Source organism: Salmo salar, chromosome 08 (assembly GCF_965601325.2).
Source record: "Salmo salar chromosome 08, fSalSal1, whole genome shotgun sequence".
NCBI lineage: Eukaryota > Metazoa > Chordata > Actinopteri > Salmoniformes > Salmonidae > Salmo > Salmo salar.
This window is the reverse complement of record NC_138298.1, coordinates 14290616-14315494: the sequence shown is the minus strand read 5'-3', so window position 1 is coordinate 14315494 and position 24879 is coordinate 14290616. Positions and strand designations below refer to the sequence as shown.

The window sequence follows — 24879 nt, the reverse complement described above, 5'->3', positions numbered from 1 at the left end:
AGAGAGAGAGAGAGAGAGAGAGAGAGAGAGAGAGAGAGAGAGAGAGAGAGAGAGAGAGAGAGAGAGAGAGAGAGAGAGAGAGGAGAGAGAGAGAGAGAGAGAGAGAGAGAGAGTGACTATGTGGATTTAACGACCCTCATGGAATGCGCGTGAACATGATCTCCCTGTGCCAAATTACAATAAATTATGCACAGCGACTTACTTACGCACAACGTGTTACTGTATTTTCGAGTAAATATTTGATGCGCCCATGCAGTCTATTAGATACTAAAACGTAAACATCAAACTCTATAGTGTTGCCTTAAACATTTGCATATGTGACAAATAGGCAATAAAAGATAACGGAATGGAAGACGCGCTATTTTTATCAGCCGTGCATGGGACTAAACCTCCGTGCCGCACAGCACAGGCACTCGCTGACTGCATAGTACTCTTCTTGAAAAATATTAGGTCCTAATTTAACTCCTAATTAAAAAAGTATTTTAGAAGTATGTTAAAGTGGTTCAACGCTAGCTGCCTCGTATTTTCAAGAGAATTGTCGCATCAGCTACTGTATGCCCAAAGTGCAGTTAAGGACATGGAATGTGCGTCACCTTTCCTACAACAACAGCTAATGTTCCTAGAAAACAGCGAAAATCTCTATCCAGATCTTTCTTTGTTTCGTTCTATACTTTCTAAATAAATACCTTCTAAATAAATAAATATTTAGGAAGGAAATATTTTCTAAAGAAAGGGAAGATGTGCATTTGTTAATTCATGGGCAAGGTAGCTGATTTAAATCAGAAATGCATAACATCAATGCTCTAACAAATTAACAAAATTGCTAGGCTACTTTGATATTAGAAGCCGAAACAGCTATATGCTGCTTGATAAATACCACTCCCGAATAGGTCAACATCTTTCTGCTCTTATTGTCAGACATTATGATTGATTGGAAAGGAGCATGAAATAGATCAGTTGGCCCCAAACCAAACCGGCCTTATGTGGTAGCTGCAAATACATTGGACTTAAAATATTTTTTGACAGCTGAATGTTATCAATGCTCCACCCACGATTTTCAACAGCTGCAAACTCTTAATAGCGAGAACCAGGAAGGTTGTCCGATAGGTTCTATTGTGGAACTCACTGCAAGGACTGAGACTCACCTAAATCCAATGCGTCAACAATGGTATATGTTTTTCTCATCTTATACAGTATGTATGGACTTTGTGATCGACCTGACTGTATATTAACTTGGTGACAAACTTGATGAAAAAATTTCACAATTTGTACAACAGTGGTATTCAAACGTCTTCACCCGAAATGCCAAAAACATTATCGGGGACAGTGGACATCAAACACAAATTTCTGCAGAATAACCATTATTCAAATATAAAACATTGATGTTCACTGGCACGATTTCTGAATGGATGCTATACTGTTTGAGCTCCTTTGTTGATCTGTCTTCTTCTGACTTTTCAATCATTGACTGGTGCCCAGAGGTCAGTAATGAATCAGTAGGCCTAATGGAGAAATAAGACATTAATGATGCTTTTAAATTCATGTTATATAGCCATTGATTCTTGAAGAATACAGCTTCTAAATGTCTCATGACCTTAGTTTAACTGTCTTACACTATTACGTACGTTTGTAAACAATGTAGGCCTAATTGTAATCAAGCACTGTATAACTTTTAAAAAAAGGAAGAAACTATCATTTGGATCTCAGGATGGTCGACCCTTGCATCCATAGCTCTGTCTATGAAATTGAGAGTGGCTGCATTTCTACAGCCCCATTCCTCAGCTGTTTTCCAAAACAAGATTTCTGAGGCATTTATGTAGTGCTTATAAAGATGCTAAGAATGCCCTGTTAAGCCTGTGTGACCACACACACACACACACACACACACACACACACACACACACACACACACACACACACACACACACACACACACACACACACCTCTTATTTTTCCGAAACCACTGTCGTGTCTGTGACTATCATTAAATGTGAAGACTTATTTACATCAAATCAGTTCTCTAGGTTTAATTATTATGTGATTAAACTAATCATGTAAACATTAATTAATTAGGGAGTCGGGGCACCACGGAAAATGTTGAGATTACAAAGTTATAATTTTCTGAATATAACTCTTCAGATATTTTAATATCTGATCAATTAGTGTTCTATGAATGAATGATTATTATTACCTCAATTCTCATTACAGAACGTCGCAAACCCTTGGATATCTGCACGAACCCTAGCCAAAATCATGTATCAGCAATATGCAAATTGGCTTATTTATTTATTTACTAACTAACTAAATAATCACACAGAATTACAGAACAAACAAACAGTAGATATTGGTTACTAACAATGATAGAAATGTCCCTAGTGGGCTATGCCAATATGACGGCTTGGTAAACAATGGAAAGGGGTGGGGAAAGACAAAATGGATTCACTACACACAGTCTATAATTATATTCATTGAATGCTAATCCTTTGCACATGAACGGCCGCTCATTCGAGAATAAATTGCAATGTACATATTTACGCCTGTATGTCATTGTTGTCTCTCCGTTAAACACTCAATCGTCTTGTAGAGTTCACCAGAGTCTCTGGTTAACTTTCTCAGAAGTCACAATGTCTTTCGTGATTGTTGGTGGTTAGAATCGATACTTCAGAGTACCATTCGGAAATGTTCTCATAGATAGATGCTTCAGCGGTTGTCTGTTTTCTCACTCTAGATTTACGTCATTTCTAGCTGCAGACTCATTCTGTAGTGATCAATAGTCTCAGAGTTTAACCATTTCCAGCCGTGTAGCCAAAACTACAGCTGCATGGTCTCAGTGCCCTATAGAATTGTAGCCATTCCAACGTGGGGACGATGTCCCAGCTTTTTCTGACTTCTTAACCAATCGAGACATCCGGCTTACCGTGGGTCTCTTTGGCATGAAATGTAAATTTGGTCACGGGTGGTCTTATACTCTGGAGTAGAAAAGGGCGGTTCCATGATGCCGATGTAATGTCTATGCTCATGTGGGCATGGCCATTGATTTGGTTAGCTTTATATGAAAACCCATACTCTCATTTAGAAGGGTAACATCACATTACATCTTTTCACAAATAGTTTCATGTTTAATCACATACGTTTCACAATATTTAGATGTAAACCTGACAGCTGGGAAATGTACACTTTAAGTCATACAGTTATGTGTGTTTCCTGTCCTCCATGAGATCGCCAAATGAAACACACTTGTCAAAACTGTCCCTTAAGTGTCCACGGACCATTCCCACATTCTCAAAAATATAAATATTGTTTAGTTCTCCCATTTTGGGGATATAGGAGTTTTGAACAAAATAAGGTCTTTGTTCTCGCTCTCCCTAAATACTGCATGGCAGTTTCTACCAGGTATTTATGACCTGTCGAAGCACGGGGAGGGGGGGGGGGCTATGCCCCCCCAGGGACGTCGACCCGGCAGGGCAGGGGCACAGGCCGCCTTGTATCAAGGAACGACTGTCCCCCTGGCGCCTCTAACTTGACATCAAACTGAGGGGCATGGGGGTAGACGCAGGCCTCATTCCATTCCAAAACTATGCCCACTCCCCTCTGCTCTCGTTCACTTGTCATCACAACCTTGATACAGCTAGGGGGGTGTTATGCAAAAGCTCCACCTAGTTTCCGCCATATTGCTTCGGTTTCACCTATACTGTCTTGTCAGTTCTGTGAAGGGGGAAAGCAAAAGGAAGGCAGCCGACAGTGCATGCAACTGCCGACTGACTGATCTACAAATCACCTTGCATCATAACTAACAACTCATTATTATTTGTAGATCAGTCAGTCACAATTTACCCATGATACATCACGGTTTTGATGCTCTCGAACACAGCTAAATTCTGCATGTGGGAGGAGCTCCAGTTAACAGCTCCTGTTACTCATAGGGCATATTTAAAATCTTGAAACCCCTTTCCCTCTAGCTTTGATAACATGAGGGAGAGGTGTAGGGGTTTGACTGCGTTTGTCTCTATGGTGTTGTCATGGATCCCCCTAGTACTGCTGCTCATTCCGTTCACCAGTTCCGGAAGTCTACGTCACCGGCCTTCTAGGTGTCACTGAACTGGATTCTTTACCACCAACCCCGGACTGTCTTGTCTCATTACGTACACCTGATTCCCATTCCCCCTGATTAGTATGTGTATATATGTGCCCTCTGTTCCCCATTGTCCTTGTCGGTTATTGTTACCATGTCCGCTGGTCTTGTGAGCACCTGTGCTGTTGTATCAGCTTCCATGCTACGTGTTATTGTGCACTTGTTTTACGGGTCTCGTATCGTGTATTATTGAGAGGTTTACACCTTGCTCTTTTGTTTGGGTGGAGAAAATAAAAACCCTTATTACATATTCCTGCGCTTGTCTCCTATCATTTTACAGCGTGACAGAATAACCAACCTACTAAATGGAGACAGCAGGAAAGACCGAGCTGTCGACCATCGTAGAGACAGTCCGGCATCAAGAGGACTGTCTCTCCAGACTCAGCAGTGCCATGGACAGTGTGCTGGCAACCATTCTGCATTTGGAGGGGAATGTGCAGTCCCTCCAGTCTCCAGCACCAGCACCAGTTCCGGCACCAGCCCCCACACCACTACCTGCCTCCGTCCCATCTGAGCCGGTCCGCGGAATACCCCTGTCCCTTTGACGGCGCACCAGCGAGATGCAAGGGATCCTTTCTGCACTGAGACCTGTACCTCGCTAGCTACGCCGAGGCTGTCTCCAGGAGAGACAGGGTTGCCATCTTGGCACTGACCGGACGGGCCCTGGACTGGGGTGCCGTGGTCTGGGAAACAGGCGGACCCGAGGTCTAGTCCTACGAGCACTTCACCCTCCTCTTCCGCTCGGTGTTTGATCATCCTGTGGAGGGCCGAGATGAGGATGAGCACCTACTCTGACTACACCAGGGATCAAGGACCGCCTCGGAGTTCGCTTTGGAGTTCCGGATGATCGCGGCCTCCACCGGATGAAACGAGTCAGCTCTGGTTACCGTGTTCCGCAGCGGACTGCGGGAGGAGGTACGGATGGAGAAAGCCTGCCGTGATGACAACCTGTCACTCAACCAGCTCATCAGCATGGTGATTTATTTGGACAACCTCCTGCGGTCTTGACGAAGACCTGTGTGGAATCCGGAGCCCATGGCTACACCTGCTCCGTGGCCAGAGCCGATGGAGGTGGGCTCTGCACGTTTGCCCAAGGCGTAGGAGAAGGAGGAATCTGGGCCTCTGCTCCTATTGTGGAGAAAGGGGTCATTTCTCCCCGACCTGCCCTCTATCCATTACCTGCCATCTAGTGGAAAAAATCTAAATTGCACCTGGGCTGGAATTATACATTATGGCCTTTCTCTTGGTTTTTTTCTTTGTATTATCTTTTACCAGATTTATTGTGTTATATTCTCCTGCATTCCTTTCACATTTCCACAAATTGAAAACAAATTCCACAAATTGAAAAAATGGGACAGATCCTTTTTTTCAATTTTCGCCTAAAATGACATACCCAAATCTATGTCACTAGCTCAGGCCCTGAAGCAAGGATATGCATATTCTTGATACCATTTGAAAGGTAACACTTTGAAGTTTGTGGAAATGTGGGTACTATTTCAAGGTACTGCCAGTTGAGGACTTGTGCAGCGTCTGTTTCTCAAACTAGACACTCTAATGTACTTGTCCTCTTGCTCAGTTGTGCACTGTGGCCTCCCACTCCTCTTTCTATTCTGGTTTGAGCTGTTCTGTGAAGGGAGTAGTACACAGCGTTGTACGAGATCTTCAGTTTTTTGGCAATTTCTTGCATGGAATAGCCTTCATTTCTCTTTAATCAGGACAACAGTTTTCAGCTGTACTAACGTATTTGCAAATGGGTTTTCTAATGAAAACCCATTTTTTCTAAGCCTTTTAAAATGATAAACTTGGATTAGCTAACACAACATGCTATTGGAACACAGGAGTAATGGTTGCTGTTAATGGGCCTCTGTACGCCTATGTAGATATTCCATAAAACATCTGCCGTTTCCAGCTACAATAGTCCTTTTCAACATTAACAATGTCTAAACTGTATTTCTGATCAATTTTCAGTTATTTTAATGGACAAAAAATTTGATTTTCTTTCAAAAACAAGGACATTTCTAAGTGACCCCAAAGTTTTGAATGGTAGTGGATATAAAACTCAGCAAAAAAGAAATGTCCTCTCACTGTCAGCTGCATTTATTTTCAGCAAACTTAACATGTGTAAATATTTGTATGAACATAAGATTCAACAACTGAGACATAAACTGAACAAGTTCCACAGACATTTGACTAACAGAAATGGAATAATGTGTCCCTGAACAAAGGGGGAATCAAAAGTAACAGTCAGTATCTGGTGTCGCCACCAGCTGCATTAAGTACTGCAGTGCATCTCCTCCTCATGGACTGCACCAGATTTGCCAGTTCTTGCTTTAAGATGTTACCCCACTCTTCCACCAAGGCACCTGCAAGTTCCCAGATATTTCTGGGGGGAATAGCCCTAGCCCTCACCCTCCGATCAAACAGGTCCCAGACGTGCTCAATGGGATTGAGATTCGGGCTCTTCGCTGATTCCGGATCTCAAAAAACAAACTCAAAAAACTGAAAAATCTGGATGCATCAGTCCCTCTGGGAGATAGGTAGGTAGAGGAATGAAGATAGGATTCCTGTGATGGTGGTGTGTCTGTTGAAGGTCTTGCAGGAAATCACGCAAAGAATGAGCAGTATGGCTGGTGGCATTGACATGCTGGAGGGTCATGTCAGGATGAGCCTGCAGGAAGGGTACCACATGAGGGAGGAGGATGACTTCCCTGTAACGCACAGCGTTGAGATTGCCTGCAATGACAACAAGCTCAGTCCAATGATGCTGTGACACACCGCCCCAGACCATGACGGACCCTCCACCTCCAAATCGATCCTGCTCCAGAGTACAGGCCTCGATGTAACGCTCATTCCTTCGACGATAAACGAGAATCTGACCATCACCCCTGGTGAGACAAAACCGCGACTCGTCAGTGATGAGCACCTTTTGCCAGTCCTGTCTGGTCCAGCAACTGTGAGTTTGTGCCCATAGGCAACGTTGTTGCTGGTGATGTCTGGTGAGGACCTGCCTTACTACAGGCCTACAAGCCCTCAGTCAAGCCTCTCTCAGCCTATTGTGGACAGTTTGAGCACTGATGGAGGGATTGTGCATTCCTGGTGTAACTCGGGCAGTTGTTGTTGCCATCGTGTACCTGTCCCGCAGATGTGATGTTTGGATGTACCGATCCTGTGCAGGTGTTGGTACACGTGCTCTGCCACTGCGAGGACGATCAGCTGTCTGTCCTGTCTCCCTGTAGCGCTGTCTTAGGCATCTCACAGTACGGACATTGCAATTTATTGCCCTAGCCACATCTGCAGTCCTCATGTCTCCTTGCAGCATGCCTAAGTCACGTTCATGCAGATGAGCAGGTACCCTGGACATCTTTCTTTTGGTGTTTTTCAGAGTCAGTAGAAAGGCCTTTTTAGTGTCCTAAGTTTTCATAACTGTGACCTTAATTGCCTACCGTCTGTAAGCTGTTAGTGTCTTAACGACTGTTCCACAGGTGCATGTTCATTAATTGTTTAAGGTTCATTGAACAAGCATGGGAAACAATGTTTACAATGAAGATCCGTGAAGTTGTTTGGATTTTTACAAATTATCTTTGAAAGACAGGGTCCTAAAAAAGGGACGTGGGGAGGGGGGTTCCAGGCACCAAAAGAAAAGTACTATCCAGTGAAACCCTTCTGTTTTCGTTGTGCTATGGTTTTTGGTTCGTTAACTTCACCATGTATTTTTCTAAGCTGTGCTCACATTCTACACATGGTGCATTTCTTTATAATTTTTTGTGTGAGGGGGTAGGCACGCTCGACATGGCCTTCCAGGATGCAATCAAAGGCACTAGATCTAAGTAAGAGGACTCTTAGTCCTTACGCAATGCCAGTTTTTGCCAGAGACTGTTAAGGTTTTTGTCAATTACGTCCTCCATTTTTGTTATTCCAATCTATAAGATGACGACGTACTTGGTTTTGGTGACTTTTAGTCTTGCAGCATGCCTACTTTGCATTTGCCTGTTTTTTTGTTGTGATATTGACAGCTTCTTTTCCAGGAGCTGTATTCTCTTATTAAAGTAACATCTGTATGAGATTAACTAACTCTGATTGTTATAGATTATAGTTTTGGAAACAGAAAACTGTATGGAGATGAAATGTTTCATTTATGAGAAAATGTTCAGAATGTCAGCCAAAATCCATCTAGCTCAATCTTCTCCCGCTTTCCTCTCACTACCAAATATGGTAGTGAGAGGAAACGCCAACCGGATGTCTCACATTTATACATCCAGTGAAATATTTGTCTCATCTATCTGTGGTTTTACCCTCAGCAGAACCATAACCAGCGAGCTAAAACAAACTGCTTCCGGGTTACCCGAATTTGCGTCCTCGCGCAGATCATCGTAGCTAGCCGGTTGTAAGGAAAGTAGCTAAATATACCCTTATTTTATTTTTTTTATCTATGTTTATTCATCATGTCTAAAAGACACCGTTTAGATTTAGGCGATGACTACTCAAATAAAAAGAGATCTGATGGGTAAGCTTCTCGTTTCATGCATCTACTCTCTTGCATCTACTCTCTTTCGGGTAGCAAGTTGCTGCTAGCTTGTTTTGTTTAGCTAGCTATCAACCGGCTAATGTTTCTTCTTGCTAGTTGTCATTGATTAGCTGGCTACTTTGTAGCGATGATGAACGATTAGCTACATATCCGCGAGCTTCCTATGTTAATCAGCTTGTGACGCTCGTGTAGTCATGTTGATAAGACACGTGTTGATGTTCTGCGGCCTAGCGCTGACGTTATACAGAGTAAACTGGCTAGCCAAGTAACGTTAACTCAATTCGACGATGTCTTTACATCAACGGAGTTGAGTGGATACAAGAGTGGGCGGACTGGAGCTCCGACGTTATATTAAATCGAGTTTTTATAAAAAACTATGGCACCCCCAAAATAGCCCTTAATTGGGCTCCCAAGTGGCGCAGCGGTCTAAGGCACCCCATTTCAATGCTAGAGGCGTCACTACAGACACTGGTTCGATTCCAGTCTGTATCACAACCGGCTGTGATTGGGAGTCGTATAGGGCGGCGCACAATTGGCCCAGCGTCGTCCTGGTAAGGGTTTGGCTTGAGTAGGTCGTCATTGTAAATAAGAATTTGTTCTTAACTGACTTGCCTAGTTAAATATCCCACACATTATCATTTTATGTGACATTGGAGCTCCAGTCCACCGAAAGGTTGCCAGTTCGAATCCCCGAGCTGAGAAGGTGAAAATCTACCGTTCTGCCCTTGAGCAAGGCAATTAATCACCCACAACATGTGCCCAATGTGGCAGCCCCCTGCACTTCTCTGATTCAGAGGGGTTGAGTTTCGGTTGGGCCAACTGACAATAAGAAATGTAATCCTTTAATCATAGAGTTGGGTTTTATTTGCCAATTAATTGGCCAGCCTATTTCTCAAGTTCAGGAACTAGCTTCTCAGCTGCAAGATAGCCTAATAACCAACACTTGCGTTTTCAAATATTGCATCCAACTTGCATTAGCACTTAATCTACATACAATAGTATTTTGGGGACCAGGAGAAACACTTGCATATTTGGATTCCATTAAATGGTCATCTGTAAAATGTCTTGCTGTAGAATGGTTAATGAATAATATAAATCCACTGATTCTTGTGTAATAATTATTATTGACATAACCCAAAATGTATAACTGAATTTGTTTTTGTCATTATGCACATTTTGTAAATGTCCCACTACATTAAAGTGTACTCAAGTAATATACTATCGTGTGCTGACTTATGTATATTCTTAAATTTTTTAGGAAAGACAGAGATCGCGACAGGGACCGTGACGAGCGCTCTAAAGACAGGGACCGCGACAGAGATCGGGACCGGGACCGAGATAGGGATGTGAAGCCCTCTGTCGTGCCCCCCAACACCATGATGGCCGGGGGAGGCATGCTGCCTCTCAAGCAGACAGCCATGCAGCAGCAGATCAACCCGTTCACAAACCTGCCCCACACGCCGCGCTACTATGAGATCCTGAAGAAGAGGCTGCAGCTGCCTGTGTGGGAGTATAAGGAGCGCTTCAACGACATCCTGGCACGCCACCAGAGCTTCGTGCTTGTCGGAGAGACGGGCTCCGGGAAAACCACACAGGTGCAGTTCTGTTTGAAGGTCCTTAAACAGGGATTGACATTAAGGGCTAAAAGGCTCTTGCCCATTGGGCAAGTCAGGAGTCTTTTTTTGGTTGGCCGAAAGATTACGATCACTTGCCCCCGAAAATTTGAAGTTATTTTCACCTACACATGGGAGGAATCAGAAAGACTCAACTACTCGAAATCTTTGCATTTTGGTTATCGGTAAAAAAAACGATCTGCCCTTTGGGGCAGCTTGCGCGAATGCTCAGGTCACTTGTCCTGGGAAATAGGGAAACCCTTAATGTCAACCCCTGCCTTAAATTCTTCTGTGTTTCTACTTTGCAAAAGTGCTTAGTTTGCATTTTTGCATTGGCAAATCTTCATGCTTGAAATGGAAGAAGCAGTTTGGGTTGACTTTTAGTTTGATCTCCTGTTCCCTCTGTTTGTTTTCTGATGGAATCAGATAGGTGTACAGTAAGCAATAACCCCCCCTCCCTCCACATGCCATTGAAGGCCAAGTGGTTACATCACTGTGTTTACACCTACTTTGTTCCCTCAGATCTGCAAACACAGAAGAGGTAGCATATAGGGGCGATTTGTAATTTGGCATTCCAGTCAATTCTCCCCCTCCCCTCCAAACCAATGCACCTTGGAATATGTTTTTATGTTGTTTCAGCAGACAGACACATCCATAACATGCCCTCCCTTTCCCCTCCTCAGATCCCCCAGTGGTGTGTGGACATGGTGAAGGGCTTGGGCGGCCCCAAGAAGGCAGTGGCCTGTACCCAGCCCAGGAGGGTGGCAGCCATGAGCGTGGCCCAGAGGGTGGCCGATGAGATGGACGTCATGCTGGGCCAAGAGGTGGGCTACTCCATACGATTCGAGGACTGCAGCTCCGCCAAGACCATACTGAAGTAAGCAACTTCTTGTCTGGATAGTAGAGGCTACGTCAGGGTTATACAATTCCAGGCCTAAACACTTCCGGTTTTCATTCTCGCCTACTACCATGATCATCATCATTATTAGGGCACACCTGTAGCAAAGCGCTGCAAGACGTTATTCAACGGAATTAGAAAATGAGAATTTATTGGATAACTTCAGATGGTACTAATCGCCATTTCACTCAGTTAAGAGTTTTCTCCTGTTTTGTGCCTACTGAACACAACATAGGTAAAACAAAAACGCAGAATTTTGGCCCTTCAGAACTGTAATTGAATTCCCCCAGAATACATGATCCAAGCATTTGGGTTATAGCCAGTTAATTCAATTCAACACACACGGCTTCAGTCAAATTTCTTTGGACATGCTTTAATAAGAATTAAGATATTTTAGACTACTGTGGTCAACAAGTATTTGGTATAGTGTTACAGCTGCACACTAAAAGGGAGCAAAGGTTGTGTATTTATGTGTTCAATTTGAAGAGACATAAGATCAATAAACACACATTTTGGAGTTCAAACCATCACTAGGTCAGCATCTGCTATGTTTCAAACCATGTGTGTCCTTTCCCCTTTAAGGTATATGACAGACGGTATGTTGCTTCGGGAAGCCATGAATGACCCCCTGCTGGAGCGGTATGGCGTGATCATCCTGGATGAGGCCCACGAGAGAACGCTGGCAACGGACATCCTAATGGGAGTCTTGAAGGAGGTGGTCCGACAGAGGTCAGACCTCAAGGTACAGCCTCTGAGTCTGGGGGGATCTCAAGTCTTTCCTCGATTCCTCATGTCCTTGATTTGAATCTTCTCTGTGTTTTGAGAAAGCGGTGGGGAATCAAGGAAAGACAACCAAGGTTGATATCTTTATCATTTGCATTTAGTCAATTCTGGAGATTAATTTGATTCATTAGTTGAATTTAAATTTGCTTGTTTTTGGATGCAGTTAAAATGGTATTGACCATAACTGAATGAGTTACATGGAGCGAAAAATACCACATGAATTGTAAATGTTGCTTTACCGCTAACTATTTCCAAATCCAAAAATAACCCCTGGTGTAGCCCAGTCACCATGCATGTACAAAATGCCTTAAAGAGCCACTGAATATGAGGATTGGCACGTGTGTTTTTCTGTTGCTCATTAGAAGAAATTAGATTTCTGTCTTGGTGTGTTTCCTGACAGATTCTGCGTTTGGTTAATGTTTGTCGCCCATGAGACACTGTAGACACTGAAGCCTGGAATGACTCTAAGATACCGTAACTCAAGAAATCTGTTAATTCATTTAGTCTTTTTTGCAGAGGATACTTTAGTTGCGCAATTTTACATCTAACTAAGGTGTTTGTGCTGTATTTGTCAACAAAAAAATGTACAGCGTGTTTTATGTAAACAACATCAGAGCTGCTGGGTATGTCTGTCGCACTGTCTATACTATTGGATAGAGAGCAATCACCACAGCTATTCACTCCATGTTAGTGGGCAAATGGACATTGTCAAATCAAAACCCAACCTTCGTTTACCCATTGTGACGCACGGATTATCCAAACTGTTTTAGACAACACTAGAATAACTGTTTCTGACTCATATCGATGTCACAGGCCGTTTTCAAAGGGATTTATTTGCTTTTTAAAGGCATTCGCTCTTTAAGGGTTATGTTTTTGGATTGCTTTTCACTTATTTTAGTTAGTCCCAATGTCAATTAACCTAGTTATTTGCTCGTCCATCTTAGATCCCTATTCAAATGTAGATGTGTCCCTCTTTGGGTCCCATAGTCACGGTTTCACTATTGTACACACAGTGGCATTGCAACAATCCTTAACAACCACAAAGCATTAACAGGAATGTTTTTTTGCCAGGTGATTGTGATGAGCGCTACGTTAGACGCCGGGAAGTTCCAAGTGTACTTTGACAGCTGTCCACTGCTGACCATTCCCGGACGCACACACCCCGTGGAGATCTTCTACACCCCTGAGCCGGAGCGGGACTACCTGGAAGCCGCTATCCGCACGGTCGTTCAGATCCACATGTGTGAGGAAGAGGAGGGGGACTGTCTGCTGTTCCTCACCGGACAAGAGGTATACTTCCACCCCTTCTCAAATGCAATCCAGATAGTTTGAGTTGGTTCACTGGACACTAGTCAAGGGCTGGTTCACTGGACACTAGTCAAGGGCTATACCTCTACCCCTTCTCATATGTAGTCAAGACGGTTTGAGTTGGTTCACTGTTCGAGGTATACCTCCAGCCCTTCTCATATGCAGTCAAGGCGGTTCAGTTCAGTGTTGAAGCGTGATGCTGACAACACCAAGGTTGTCACCTGAATGAATATAAGTTGAATGGTTGGGGGAGGTTTAACTTTCAGGGTACCTGTCTGCTGCTCAACATGAATATTGTCTGACTCTGAACTATCAGGAAATTGACGAGGCCTGTAAACGGATCAAACGGGAGATTGACGACTTGGGACCTGAAGTCGGAGACATCAAAGTCATTCCACTATATTCCACACTGCCTCCCCAGCAGCAACAAAGAATCTTTGAGGCCGCACCCCCCAGGAAGCCCAGCGGTGCGATAGGAAGAAAGGTACTGACCAGCAGAACATGCCCGGACTATAAAAAGAGGGTTGTGTTCAGTAGGAAGAAAACGTTTTGAAACTGAGTGAAATGGGAAGGTACTTCCTGAACTTGTACAATCAGAACACAGATTTTAGTTTTTAATTTCAAAATGTTTTGCTATGGGGTGCCCTACTGAATACAACCCAGATTTCATACATTGGCGCTCGTTTATCACCAAATATTTCCAATGGCTTATGATGTAAGTTTGTATAGAAAGTCTTTCAGTTGTCTGCTAGTGCTAACCCCAATGCCTGTTTCCTAGGTTGTGGTTTCCACAAACATTGCTGAGACATCCCTTACCATCGACGGAGTGGTGTTTGTGATCGATCCTGGTTTTGCCAAGCAAAAGGTAGGCTGCTACTCCTCTCCCTCTATAATTGTTTTACCTTACCTCATCATTTCAAACTCAGAGGGAATACCTGGCACCAGTACTACAAACTTGTACTTTTTTCAATAACAGTGACACTTGAACATTCTGTAGTCCACAATCTAAGCACAATGCAGATAGAAAAATAATAGTAGTAACCAGGTTTCCATCCAACCATTTCATGCAGATTAATTACCTGACGCTTTAAACAACTCATGACACACCTCCTAGAAACAGAATGTTATCAGTAAAGTTTCCCAATGTCAACAAGACAAGATGGGATCTTTTTTTGGTCTGAAATAGATTTCACAACAATTGCAGTGGAAATACTTTTATGTGCAAATATTGATTTAAAAACATGCTTTTGGCCATGAAGTGTATGTGGACACCCCTTTCAGCCACACCTGTGTATAAAATCGAGCACACAGCAATGCACTCTCCATAGACAAACATTGGCAGTAGAATGGCCCGTACTGAAGCGCTCACTGACTTTCAACGTGGCACCGTCATAGAATGCCACCTTTCCAACAACTGTTCGTAAAATTTTTGCCCTGCTAGAGCTGCCCTGGTCAACTGTAAGTGCTGTTATTATGAAGTGGAAAAGTCTAGGAACAACAACAGAACTGTCGAGTGCTGTATCGCTAATAGCGTTTCAGTTGGTGACGTCACTCGCTCTGAGACTTTGAAGTAGTTGTTTCCCTTGCTCTGCAAGGGCTGCGGCTTTTGTGGAGCGATGGGTAGAGGAGAGGGACAGAACGAATACTCTTACACTCGGTTGTAACACTTACGATCATGTTCCAAACTGCCTCTGGAAGCAACGTCAGCATGAGAACTGTTTGTCGGGAGCTTCATTAAATGGGTTACCGTGGCCGAGCAGCCGCACACAAGCCTAAGATCACCATGCGCAGTGCCAAGCGTCGGCTGGAGGGGTGTAAAGCTCGCCGTCATTGGACTCTGTAGCAGAGGAAATATGTTCTCTGGAATCACGCTTAACGATCTGGCAGTCCGGCGGACAAATCTGGATTTGCCGAAGGCCAGAACGCTACCTACCCGACTGCATAGTGCCAACTGTAAAGTTTGGTGGAGGAGGAATAATGGTCTGGGGCTATTTTTAATGGTTCGGGCTAGGCCCCTTAGTTCCAGTGAAGGGAAATATAAACGCTACAACATACAATGACATTCTAGACGATTCCGTTCTTTCATCTTTGTGGAAACAGTTTGGGAACGGCCCTTTCCTGTTTCAGCATGACAATGCCCCCGTGCACAAAGCGAGGTCCATACAGAAATGGTATGTCGAGATCAGTGTGGAAGAACTTGACTGGCCTGCACAGAGCCCTGACCTCAACCCCATCAAATACAATTTGGATGAATTGGAGCGCATGAGGTTGACTAACTTTAATTTATGCAAATTTCCACTAAATATCTAGGGTAGGCTATCATTTGAATGATGACCGGTTTGCTTGGCTGCCAATTATCAAATAAAAATTCTGGCTTTAGCATATAAGCTACCTGTCCAATTTATCAGCAAACTGTTTGTAGAGCATGGCCCAAACCATATTGGGCAAATTTTCTGTATTATCCAGTCCCTCCAGGATTCTGATATTGGTTGATTTTGCATTGAATTTTGCAATTGGCACATTATGCGAGAGCTCGCAATTCCGACCAATCCCCGCACTTTTAGCGCATAAAATGGTCCAATCCAAAGCGGGTTCGTAATTTGGACCAATTACTGCACTGTTACTGTGGAAAATGGTCCAAGCCGACTTTTTTTTTTTTCTTTCTGTTCTGTCAGCGTTTTCACGTGCGAAGATGATGGCTGGTTGATGGCTGACAGGCAGGCAATACAATGAACATAGATCAATCTCATTTGCCAACAAAAACAACAGCTAAAGAGCATGCGAAGCAATTTCCAAATGTTTTACATGAAAGTGGGGGGAAATTGTTTTGCACTCCATGCAACGTTGTGCTGGAACACGAGAAAGTCGACAATCAACAGTCACTTCGAATCAGCAAAGCAGATGAGAATGTCAGAACAGTTCCCACAGCAGCCACAAATCACGATGACTGAAGTGGTAGCAGGGAAGACTGGCAAGCGTTTTCCTCAAACTTTTACTCCGCTAACCTCGGCTTTAGTAAGGTGGTCGGCACTCTGCTCTCCCCAGTCTGTCTATTGATAGCGCTGCTCAGACTACTGAGTGCAATTTAAACTTAATACGGATCACGAAAGCGCAATCTTTTTTTTTTTTTTTGAAATGGTAATACTGTTTTAAAAGTACATATCAACCACAATACTCTGTTAATGTTTTCTGTTCTTTATCTCCCTTACGACCCTTTCAGAAAAAAATCGCACTTAAGTATTCTGAAGACAATTAATGCTTAAGAAATATCGTTCCTCAAATTGAAAGCGATTGATCAGTGAACGTTGTTAAACTGAAACCTTTTGCGTTAACATTGGTAGCAGATGAGGGCTAATAACTAACGTTAAAATATGCCGCTTCGACGAGAAGAGGTCATATGAAAGTTGGAAAAATGAATTTGGAATCTGGACACTGGTTACTAATCTGGACGAGAAAAAGCAAGCACTTGCGGTTGTATTATCGTTTGAGCGAGATACAGCACTGGAAATATCCGTTGAGGATTTGAACAAGGATGACAGTATGATAACTTTGATCAGAGCACTGGGTCCTGTGTTAAGAAAAAGACCGTGACAACGAGGCATATTCAAACTTTGACAGTGTTACCAGAGACAGAGGTACAATAGGATGCGCATGTACGATATGGTTCTCCCAGATGCCGTGTGAGCTTTCAAGTTGCTAGATACTGCCTGTATGGGTGGTAGGGAGAAACAGTTGGCTTTACTGCTCCTACAGTGCTGACTTTTGCGTCAATGAAGTCAGCACTAAAGTCTGTCCGGCCAATAACAGATGGAATGCAAGTGAGTGACGCGGCATATTACGCTGAGCAGCAGAGAAAAGGCGCCAACAAGTAACGTTCTCAAGACAACCAGACGAGGGCGCCATAGCCCGGCACAAATCCACCGGACAAATATGGAAGGAGATCAAAATGTGCTATTTGTCAAAGCCCTTACGATTGGATTAAAGACTGTCCTCATAAGAATGAACAAGTTTAAACTAAGAGGAAAATGTAAACACAGATGGCGCAGTGTAACATTACACTGTTTTCAAATGAATCTACTTCTGAGGTCTTTATAGGTTGAATCCTTAGGATCTGCTGTGATTTGATACTGCATGTACACGCACCGTTTGTGGTGCAAAATGGCTTGGATCGCTATGTCAGTGAACTAAATAAGTACAAAATATGATTGACACAGAGCTTTCAAATTTGGAGATGGGAAGAGTCATCCATGCTACCAAGAGTCAAGATACCAGCAAAAATGTGTCAGACTAAGTGTCACATTGAAACAGAGGTGGTCCCTGCAGATATCCCCTTACTATTAAGCAAAGCTTCCCTCAAGAAGGCAGGGTCTGTACTAGACATAAACAATGACATGGCAGTGTTGTTTAAACAACCAGTGACCCTTGAACCTACTACCACAGGCCACTATTGTGTAAACATTTTAGACAAAGACATCACACAGAGTCCATGTAAAAATGAGATTCTGGCGGACACAGAGAACATGACCACAGAGGAAAAACACAAAGTATTGTTAAATCCTCACAAATAGTTTGGACATGCTACAGTTGACAGACTTCAAAAATAACTCAGCAGTTCTGGGAATAATGTTGATGAGAGTATTTCCATTCTAGGGTAGATAGTTAACAGTTGTGAGACATGCTGCAAACCTAAGCCCAGACCAGCTGTTGGTTTGCCACTGGCTTCCAAGTACAATGAAACAGTGGCTGTAGATCTACTTGAGCTAGGACAAAGTGTGTGTGTGGTACCTTCACATAATCGACCACTTCACACGCATCAGTGCTGGATGCATTGTGAATACAAAGAAACCCAGTGAAATCGTCAAGCCCTTCATTCATTCCTGGATAAGTGTGCATCTCCCGCCCCAGAAATTGTACAGTGACAATGGAGGAGAATTCAATAATAATGAAATGGCAGAGAAATTCAACATGGAAGTAAAGACAACTGCTGCGTACAGTCCATGGAGCAATGGACTTCTGGAGAGACACAATCAGACACTCAGAGATTATGCTGAAAGTGAAGCAAGACAATGGATGTAACTGGAAAACACCCCTAGATTGGGCTTTTGATGGCAAAAAACTCAATGCACAATGTTCATGGCTACAGCCGATGACAACTAGTGTTGGGTTAGAACCCTAATCTTCCCTCTGTACTGGTTGACAAGCCACCAGCACTAGAAGGGACCAGTTTGAGTGCATGGGTGGGACAGCACCTTTCAGCACCACATGCAGCGAGAAAAGCATTCACTGAATTCGTAGGGCTCTGTGTAAACAGCTTCGACCCACAGATGAGAAATACGAGACTGGAAACAAAGTGTACCACAAACGAGTTGCCTGTCAAGAGTAGAAGGGACCGGAAGTAGTCATTGGCCAAGATGGTGTGGTGGTACTTGTGAGACACGGAGGCACCATCGTCAGGGTGCATCACTCAAGATTGCAGAATGTAAATGATCAACAAGCTCGAGGGGCTGTTGCTGAGAATCAGCCTCCTACTGAAAATTGACAAAAAGGACACATTAACAGACACAAACCTGTCAGATGTCACATCCAATGATATGAACACTGAAACTGACACAGGAAATGGAGCAGAGACCTTCAACCATGACACGGGTAATAATGTGTTCAAATGAGGAAAACATTCAACAGCCACGTGTTAAGACACCATGGTTGTTCCAATCTTAAACTGGGGAAACTGTTAAATACATGGACAGAGAAAGTGATTCCATACACAGCAACAGTCATTAGACGAGCAGGGAAAGCCAACAGAAAACACCAGAACTGGTACAAATTGGAGTACTCTGAACCCGCTGCACTTTCTGGTACAACAGGGTCAGCTGACCTGTCACTTGTAGATAATCTCAGAATTGAACCAACAGAAAATTGAGAAAAATAGAATGACTTTCAATTATGATGTACTTGAAACAAAGGATGTGACATTTGACAGCTAAACTAGATGAGCTCAGTAATTGGAGGAAAAATTGAGTGTTTGAGGAAGTCAAAGACATGGGGGCAAAAATATGTCTCACGGTAGGTGTGTACCCTTAAAGAATCCTTAACTGGAATAGTGCAAAAAACACGTCCTAGTTGTTAGAGGTTTTGAGGAGCTGGCTGCTAAAGAACTCCCAAAAGACTCACGACATGCGCATCAGTCACTCAGATTTCTGCTGACAGTGATCTGCCAGAAAAAATGGAAACTTCTTTCCATAGACATCAAAACTGCATTTTTGCAGGGAACAGAGCTGTCAAGGGACATTCACATCTGACCTCCGCCTGAAGCTAAGAGCAAACTGTGATTCCACACCTCAAAGCTGTTTTCCCGGTCGGCCACAAATGAACAGCTTGCTGACTGTCTAACTAAAAAGGGAGCATCCGGTCTTGTGCTCCTAAAGCCACTCAGTAATGGAAAGTGGCAGCCTGCATAATACAAATAAAAACTGTCAAACAATCCATTTGTAATGGGGAACTTAAATAATACTTAGGACATTTTTAATTATTTTGTTTTATTTTTCTAAAGAAAAGGTGGGAGATTAAGTTCATGTTTTACGTGTCCCTATATTTCTGTTATTACGGTCCTATCACTGTTATTAGTACGCCTGCGCAGTAGTCTCACTGGAGATGGACCTGGCTTCAGTGTGATGGCGACTATGTACTGTGGTCATACGGTGAAGTAAACATTGTTAAACTGGAACCTAGTTGTCATTTTGAGTTAACATTAACCAACGTGGAATCCGCATACACCAATTTTAATAAAATAAGACTTGAGTGAGAATGTTGTCTACTCTGTAACCCACAGGTGTACAACCCTCGTATCAGGGTGGAGTCTCTCCTGGTCACGGCGATCAGCAAAGCCTCGGCGCAGCAGAGGGCGGGCCGCGCTGGCAGGACACGGCCAGGGAAGACTTTCCGCCTCTACACTGAGAAAGCCTACAAGACCGAGATGCAGGTGAACTGTCCTGGATTGTAGAAATGTTGGGCAAAGTACATGGTCGAATGGACAATTGAATAAATTGTTATCTTATGGGTAATGTTGAGGACAATGGATTTATTAAGGAAATGTTTATAGTCTAACGTATCTCGCGTGGTGCTGGGCATTTTACAGAAGCCTGTTTTGGCCAATACGCTCAGCTCTCGTTAAACACATGATTTGGCAGAATTAGCCGACCTTGTTACTCAACGGATGATATGATACCAGTAGAATGGCTTCATGTTCTACAGATCTGACTATTTTCCATTCCACCACAGGACAACACATATCCCGAGATTCTCCGGTCCAACTTGGGTTCTGTCGTGTTGCAGTTGAAGAAGCTGGGTATCGATGACCTGGTGCACTTTGACTTCATGGACCCACCAGGTGGGGAGCCAAGGTTTTGCTGGAATACTTGCCTGTTGGAAGTGCTACTTTAGTTTGAAACTGTTTCAATTGAAACTGACTGGCAGCCGCCTTTCTTGATTTACCTCTTGACCAACCAGGTTATCATAAAATATGATTTGTTGATTGATTGTTTGACAGCCAGAAAAGTAAAAGTGACAAATGCGGTACTGATCACTTGCTCCTCTTGCTTCCTCCCTTGTGCTCTCAAGCCCCGGAGACCCTGATGCGGGCGCTGGAGCTGCTCAACTACTTGGCGGCGCTCAACGACGACGGCGACCTGACAGAGCTGGGCTCCATGATGGCAGAGTTCCCGTTGGACCCCCAGCTGGCCAAGATGGTGATCGCCAGCTGCGAGTTCAACTGCTCCAATGAGATCCTCTCCATCACCGCCATGCTGTCAGGTAATGGCCCAGGGCCGGGATGGCTGGCATCCAAAGTCGCCCAGTGCCCACCCTTGGCACCAGTTGACACCCTCTTAACACTGGGTTCCAATTTAATGCAAGATGGAGATCTCTAGATTGATCGTCTCCTCAGTGATTTTTTAATGATATTTGTTAATTCCTAATGGTAGAAGAGTTAATTCTTCTTTTTGAAAAGTAAAGATGTGGCCCCCAGTTAAGGGGGCTTGCAGGTGTAGTTAGCAAAGATGCTAGAAAATATTCGATTTATATGGAGGGATCGAGTTAACAACAATATTTGGTAAGTATTTCTCAAATCAAAATTTGAGATGACAAAAAGCCAATGGTGGGGAACTTCCGCCTTAGCGGACCCCAGGGAAAATACACTTTTTTTTGGTCTACACAAAGGATTTGGATGGCTTACTGGTAAGATCTGTGATTGATAATGACCATTAGCAATTTAATGGTTGATGGAAAAGTAAACTGAAAACCAATTGTATTCCGTATCAAATTGAAAAGTTGACCAGGTTTCTTCCAACTGCTTGATATCTGGGAGTGTTTATCCTTAGTGCAATTGTGCAGGGCAGGCACCTCAATGTAGTGTTCTCAGATGCGTCTAAAACATTGCCTCTTTGCATTTGTTTAGTGGTTTGTCTACGGCTGCTTTAAAGGTGTCTTTGATGCATTGTTGTCCCAATTACACCGGCAGTACAAGATGCAATGTTATTTTTTATCGTCAAGATGTTGTCATGCTCTTACTCGTCAAAATTATTTTTCATCAAGGCCTGATCTTTATTTTTGTTTTAAGTGAGGTTTACAAATTATACAGGATTATTTGTTATCTGCATGTGGGTGGTTGATTAGGATATATTTTAAGCTTTCTTGGACAATTTTGGTTTTACTACTGGAGGGAAAATATTTGCATTCAATATGGCAAGATAGATTTCTGTTTTTATCATATAGAATGTTCAGTGTTTGGACTTTTCACAGTATTTCAAATTGGCATTCCCCTCATGCTTTACTCATACACATTTGTGATTTGGTTGTGGTCAATTCAATATCAATTTAGGAGATTCATAGAAATCCCAGTTCAATACAAAGGCCATACATTTTTTGATTCTTGTAACGTTTCCTGAAATGCATGTTGAATTTGGTCTGTGAATGTGAAATGACTACCTTGAATGTCAAATCACATTTAAACATGTATGAGTAATGATCTGGTGGTGTTGCAAAGACTCCCAATTTGGACATATTGATGTTCTTCTTCCACACATCTGTATGTCAGTAGTCACATCATATAAGGATATCTATTTCCCTTTTATAACGGTCAAGGCTGTTTTATGTAGCCATTGACTTGAATGTGAAATGGACTTGGATTCTCTTGAATGTTATATATACAGTACACTGTTCTCAAGTTCAATGCTCTTTTAACGCTCTGCAGGTGTGTGAAACCTCTTTTGTTTTGCAGATGTGGTTAGGTGTTGACCCCCCTTGACAAGCTAGTAGCCAGTCATCATGCAGTCGGAAGAGCCCCCCCCCCCCCCCCCCCCCCCCCCCCCCCCACATAAACACACCACTTGGTCCTGCCCCCCTATGCTCTCTGACGTTTTCTAGCTGCAATAGGCCTTGTTCCTCTGTTCTGTGAATGCTTGACTTATCCCTATGGGCGTCTGTGTTGGGGCCCATACCAACCTTGTCTAGTCCCGCAGTGTTTCGTCCGCCCCACCGAGGCTAAGAAGGCGGCGGACGAGTCCAAAATGCGGTTCGCCCACATCGACGGAGACCACCTGACGCTCCTCAACGTCTACCACGCCTTCAAACAAAGTAAGCATGGGCGCCACAAACATTTTATTTTGATAGGGTAAAAAAATCATTAAGGGGACAGATTAGACTTCAAAATCAAGGTTTGTCAGATGTTTCAGACCTCAAACGTGAGTCCACATCCTACGCCATGGGTTGTGTGGACCAACCCTAATGAATAAAAGACTAAAGATAAGCACCGCAAATCTGGAAATAACATGGCGCAAGTATGGGTAATCGGATATGGCCACGGACTTATCTCAACAGAAGACTCACTTTTGAAGTCAGATTTTTAAGTGCAATGTCACTTTGTGAAACATGAGGCTTATTTGACTTGCCGTTGCCTGTAACTTTGGTTGATCTGTGTTGTCGTTTCTCAGACCACGAGTCTACACAGTGGTGCTACGACAACTTTGTGAACTACCGTTCGCTGATGTCGGCCGACAACGTGCGCTCGCAGCTGTCCCGGATCATGGACCGCTTCAACCTGCCCCGGCGCAGCACCGAATTCACCAGCAGAGACTACTACATCAACATCCGCCGAGCGCTCGTCACAGGCTTTTTCATGCAGGTCAGTCTGTGCAAGGCAGGTTCCATTTCAATTAACTCTCTGAATTGAAATGGAATTGAGCCTAACCCTGATATTCATCGTTAAGTGAACAAATACGATTTGTCTCGCATTGCATGCGTGTTTTCTGAAATGTTCTATTATTTTCTTGTTTGCTTAGGTGGCTCATTTGGAGCGCACGGGCCATTACCTCACAGTCAAGGACAACCAGGTGGTCCAGCTACACCCGTCTACTGTCCTGGACCACAAGCCAGAGTGGGTGCTCTATAATGAGTTTGTCCTCACCACTAAGAACTACATTCGCACCTGCTCGGATATTAAACCGGAATGGTACGTTTGAGGTCATGAAGTCTTAACTCAGAAATGTCCACACAAATAAAATGATTAGCGAATAACAAGGGTTTTTGATAAGCGTCAACGTTTCAATACTCATGTCTTATGACTTTCTCGTTTACACTTAAACATAGGCTTTTAAGTAATGCTTTTTTTTTATATTTTGATTGTATTATGTATTTAATTGATCTCGTCTCCCCAGGCTGGTGAAGGTTGCTCCTCAGTACTACGAAATGGGCAACTTCCCACAGTGTGAAGCTAAGAGGCAGTTGGAGCGAATTGTTGCCAAACTCCAGACAAAGGAGTATTCCCAGTACTGATTAACAGCGTCTGGAGAGCGGAAGACATCCTTGAAAGAGCTTGGCACAATTCATACTTTAAAGTTTGTATCCTATCTTCCATCTTAATGTTTCTCTCGATTCAAGATATGATTTTTATAACTTTTTGTTGTTTTTCTGTCCATTCAATAGCAACATGTATAACTAAGCATTTATGAAATTGATATCAATGGTGAATATTAGGCTATTCTGATTAGAGATTTTCAAAAGGAATACAATTAACATGTTAAGCATGAGCATTCATGTGGATATTGTTGATGTTCCTCTAGGAAATTGTGAACCCTGAGAAAAAAAGTGTACTTGCCTAGGTTGTCCTTGTTTCTTCAATAAAGGAGCTTCGACTTGAATAAAATAATGAGTAATAGCTCATGGTCATTGACGATGTCTTTGATTGTCTAAAATATTTGTTTGTTAACTTTGAATGAATAACCTGTAAATAACATACATTATGTATACCCAGGGGTGAAAGTGGATCACTTCAAAAGACTCTCCTGCTACCCGTGTACCTTTGTCCACTCACTAAATAGTTCCAGCATCCAAACAGTGCACTGTGCACCCGCAATTTGATGAATGGAAATCGGCATCTGTTAGAAAAACATTAACGTGTAATGACATTCAGCGATTTGTCATTAGGCACACTACACTTACAGCCTGAATTGATGCGTCCACTGATGTATGCCCGCTTCTCTGTCTGGGCCACATGTCTCCATATCTCCGCCTTGGTAACGCTTCAGTGTTCTCGTCGAACCACGATGCTGTTGGGAGAGTATACCG

The 24879-nt window shown here is 43.3% G+C and overlaps 1 protein-coding gene across 1 annotated transcript; it reads left to right on the top strand.

Annotated features, from left to right (window-relative positions):
- Window positions 1-8426: 8426 nt before the first annotated feature.
- On the top strand, window positions 8427-24484 carry LOC106609999 (ATP-dependent RNA helicase DHX15). The gene is made up of 14 exons (XM_014209085.3): window positions 8427-8637; window positions 9917-10253; window positions 10955-11148; window positions 11752-11911; window positions 13024-13242; window positions 13577-13744; window positions 14039-14125; window positions 20090-20239; window positions 20539-20647; window positions 20878-21069; window positions 22768-22890; window positions 23247-23437; window positions 23595-23764; window positions 23970-24484. The coding sequence occupies exons 1-14, from the start codon at window positions 8576-8578 to the stop codon at window positions 24085-24087; spliced, it is 2280 nt and encodes a 759-aa protein (XP_014064560.1). The 5' UTR covers window positions 8427-8575; the 3' UTR covers window positions 24088-24484.
- The last annotated feature ends 395 nt before the right edge of the window (window positions 24485-24879 follow it).

What these genes read in the sequence shown, in the direction of transcription:
- LOC106609999 (XM_014209085.3), top strand. Translation starts at nt 8,576, where the DNA reads ATGTCTAAAAGACACCGTTTAGATTTAGGCGATGACTACTCAAATAAA. An exon ending in TCCGCCAAGACCATACTGAA is followed by an intron (nt 11,149 to 11,751) that starts GTAAGCAACTTC and finishes TTCCCCTTTAAG; the next exon opens with GTATATGACAGACGGTATGT. An exon ending in CTACCACGCCTTCAAACAAA is followed by an intron (nt 22,891 to 23,246) that starts GTAAGCATGGGC and finishes GTCGTTTCTCAG; the next exon opens with ACCACGAGTCTACACAGTGG.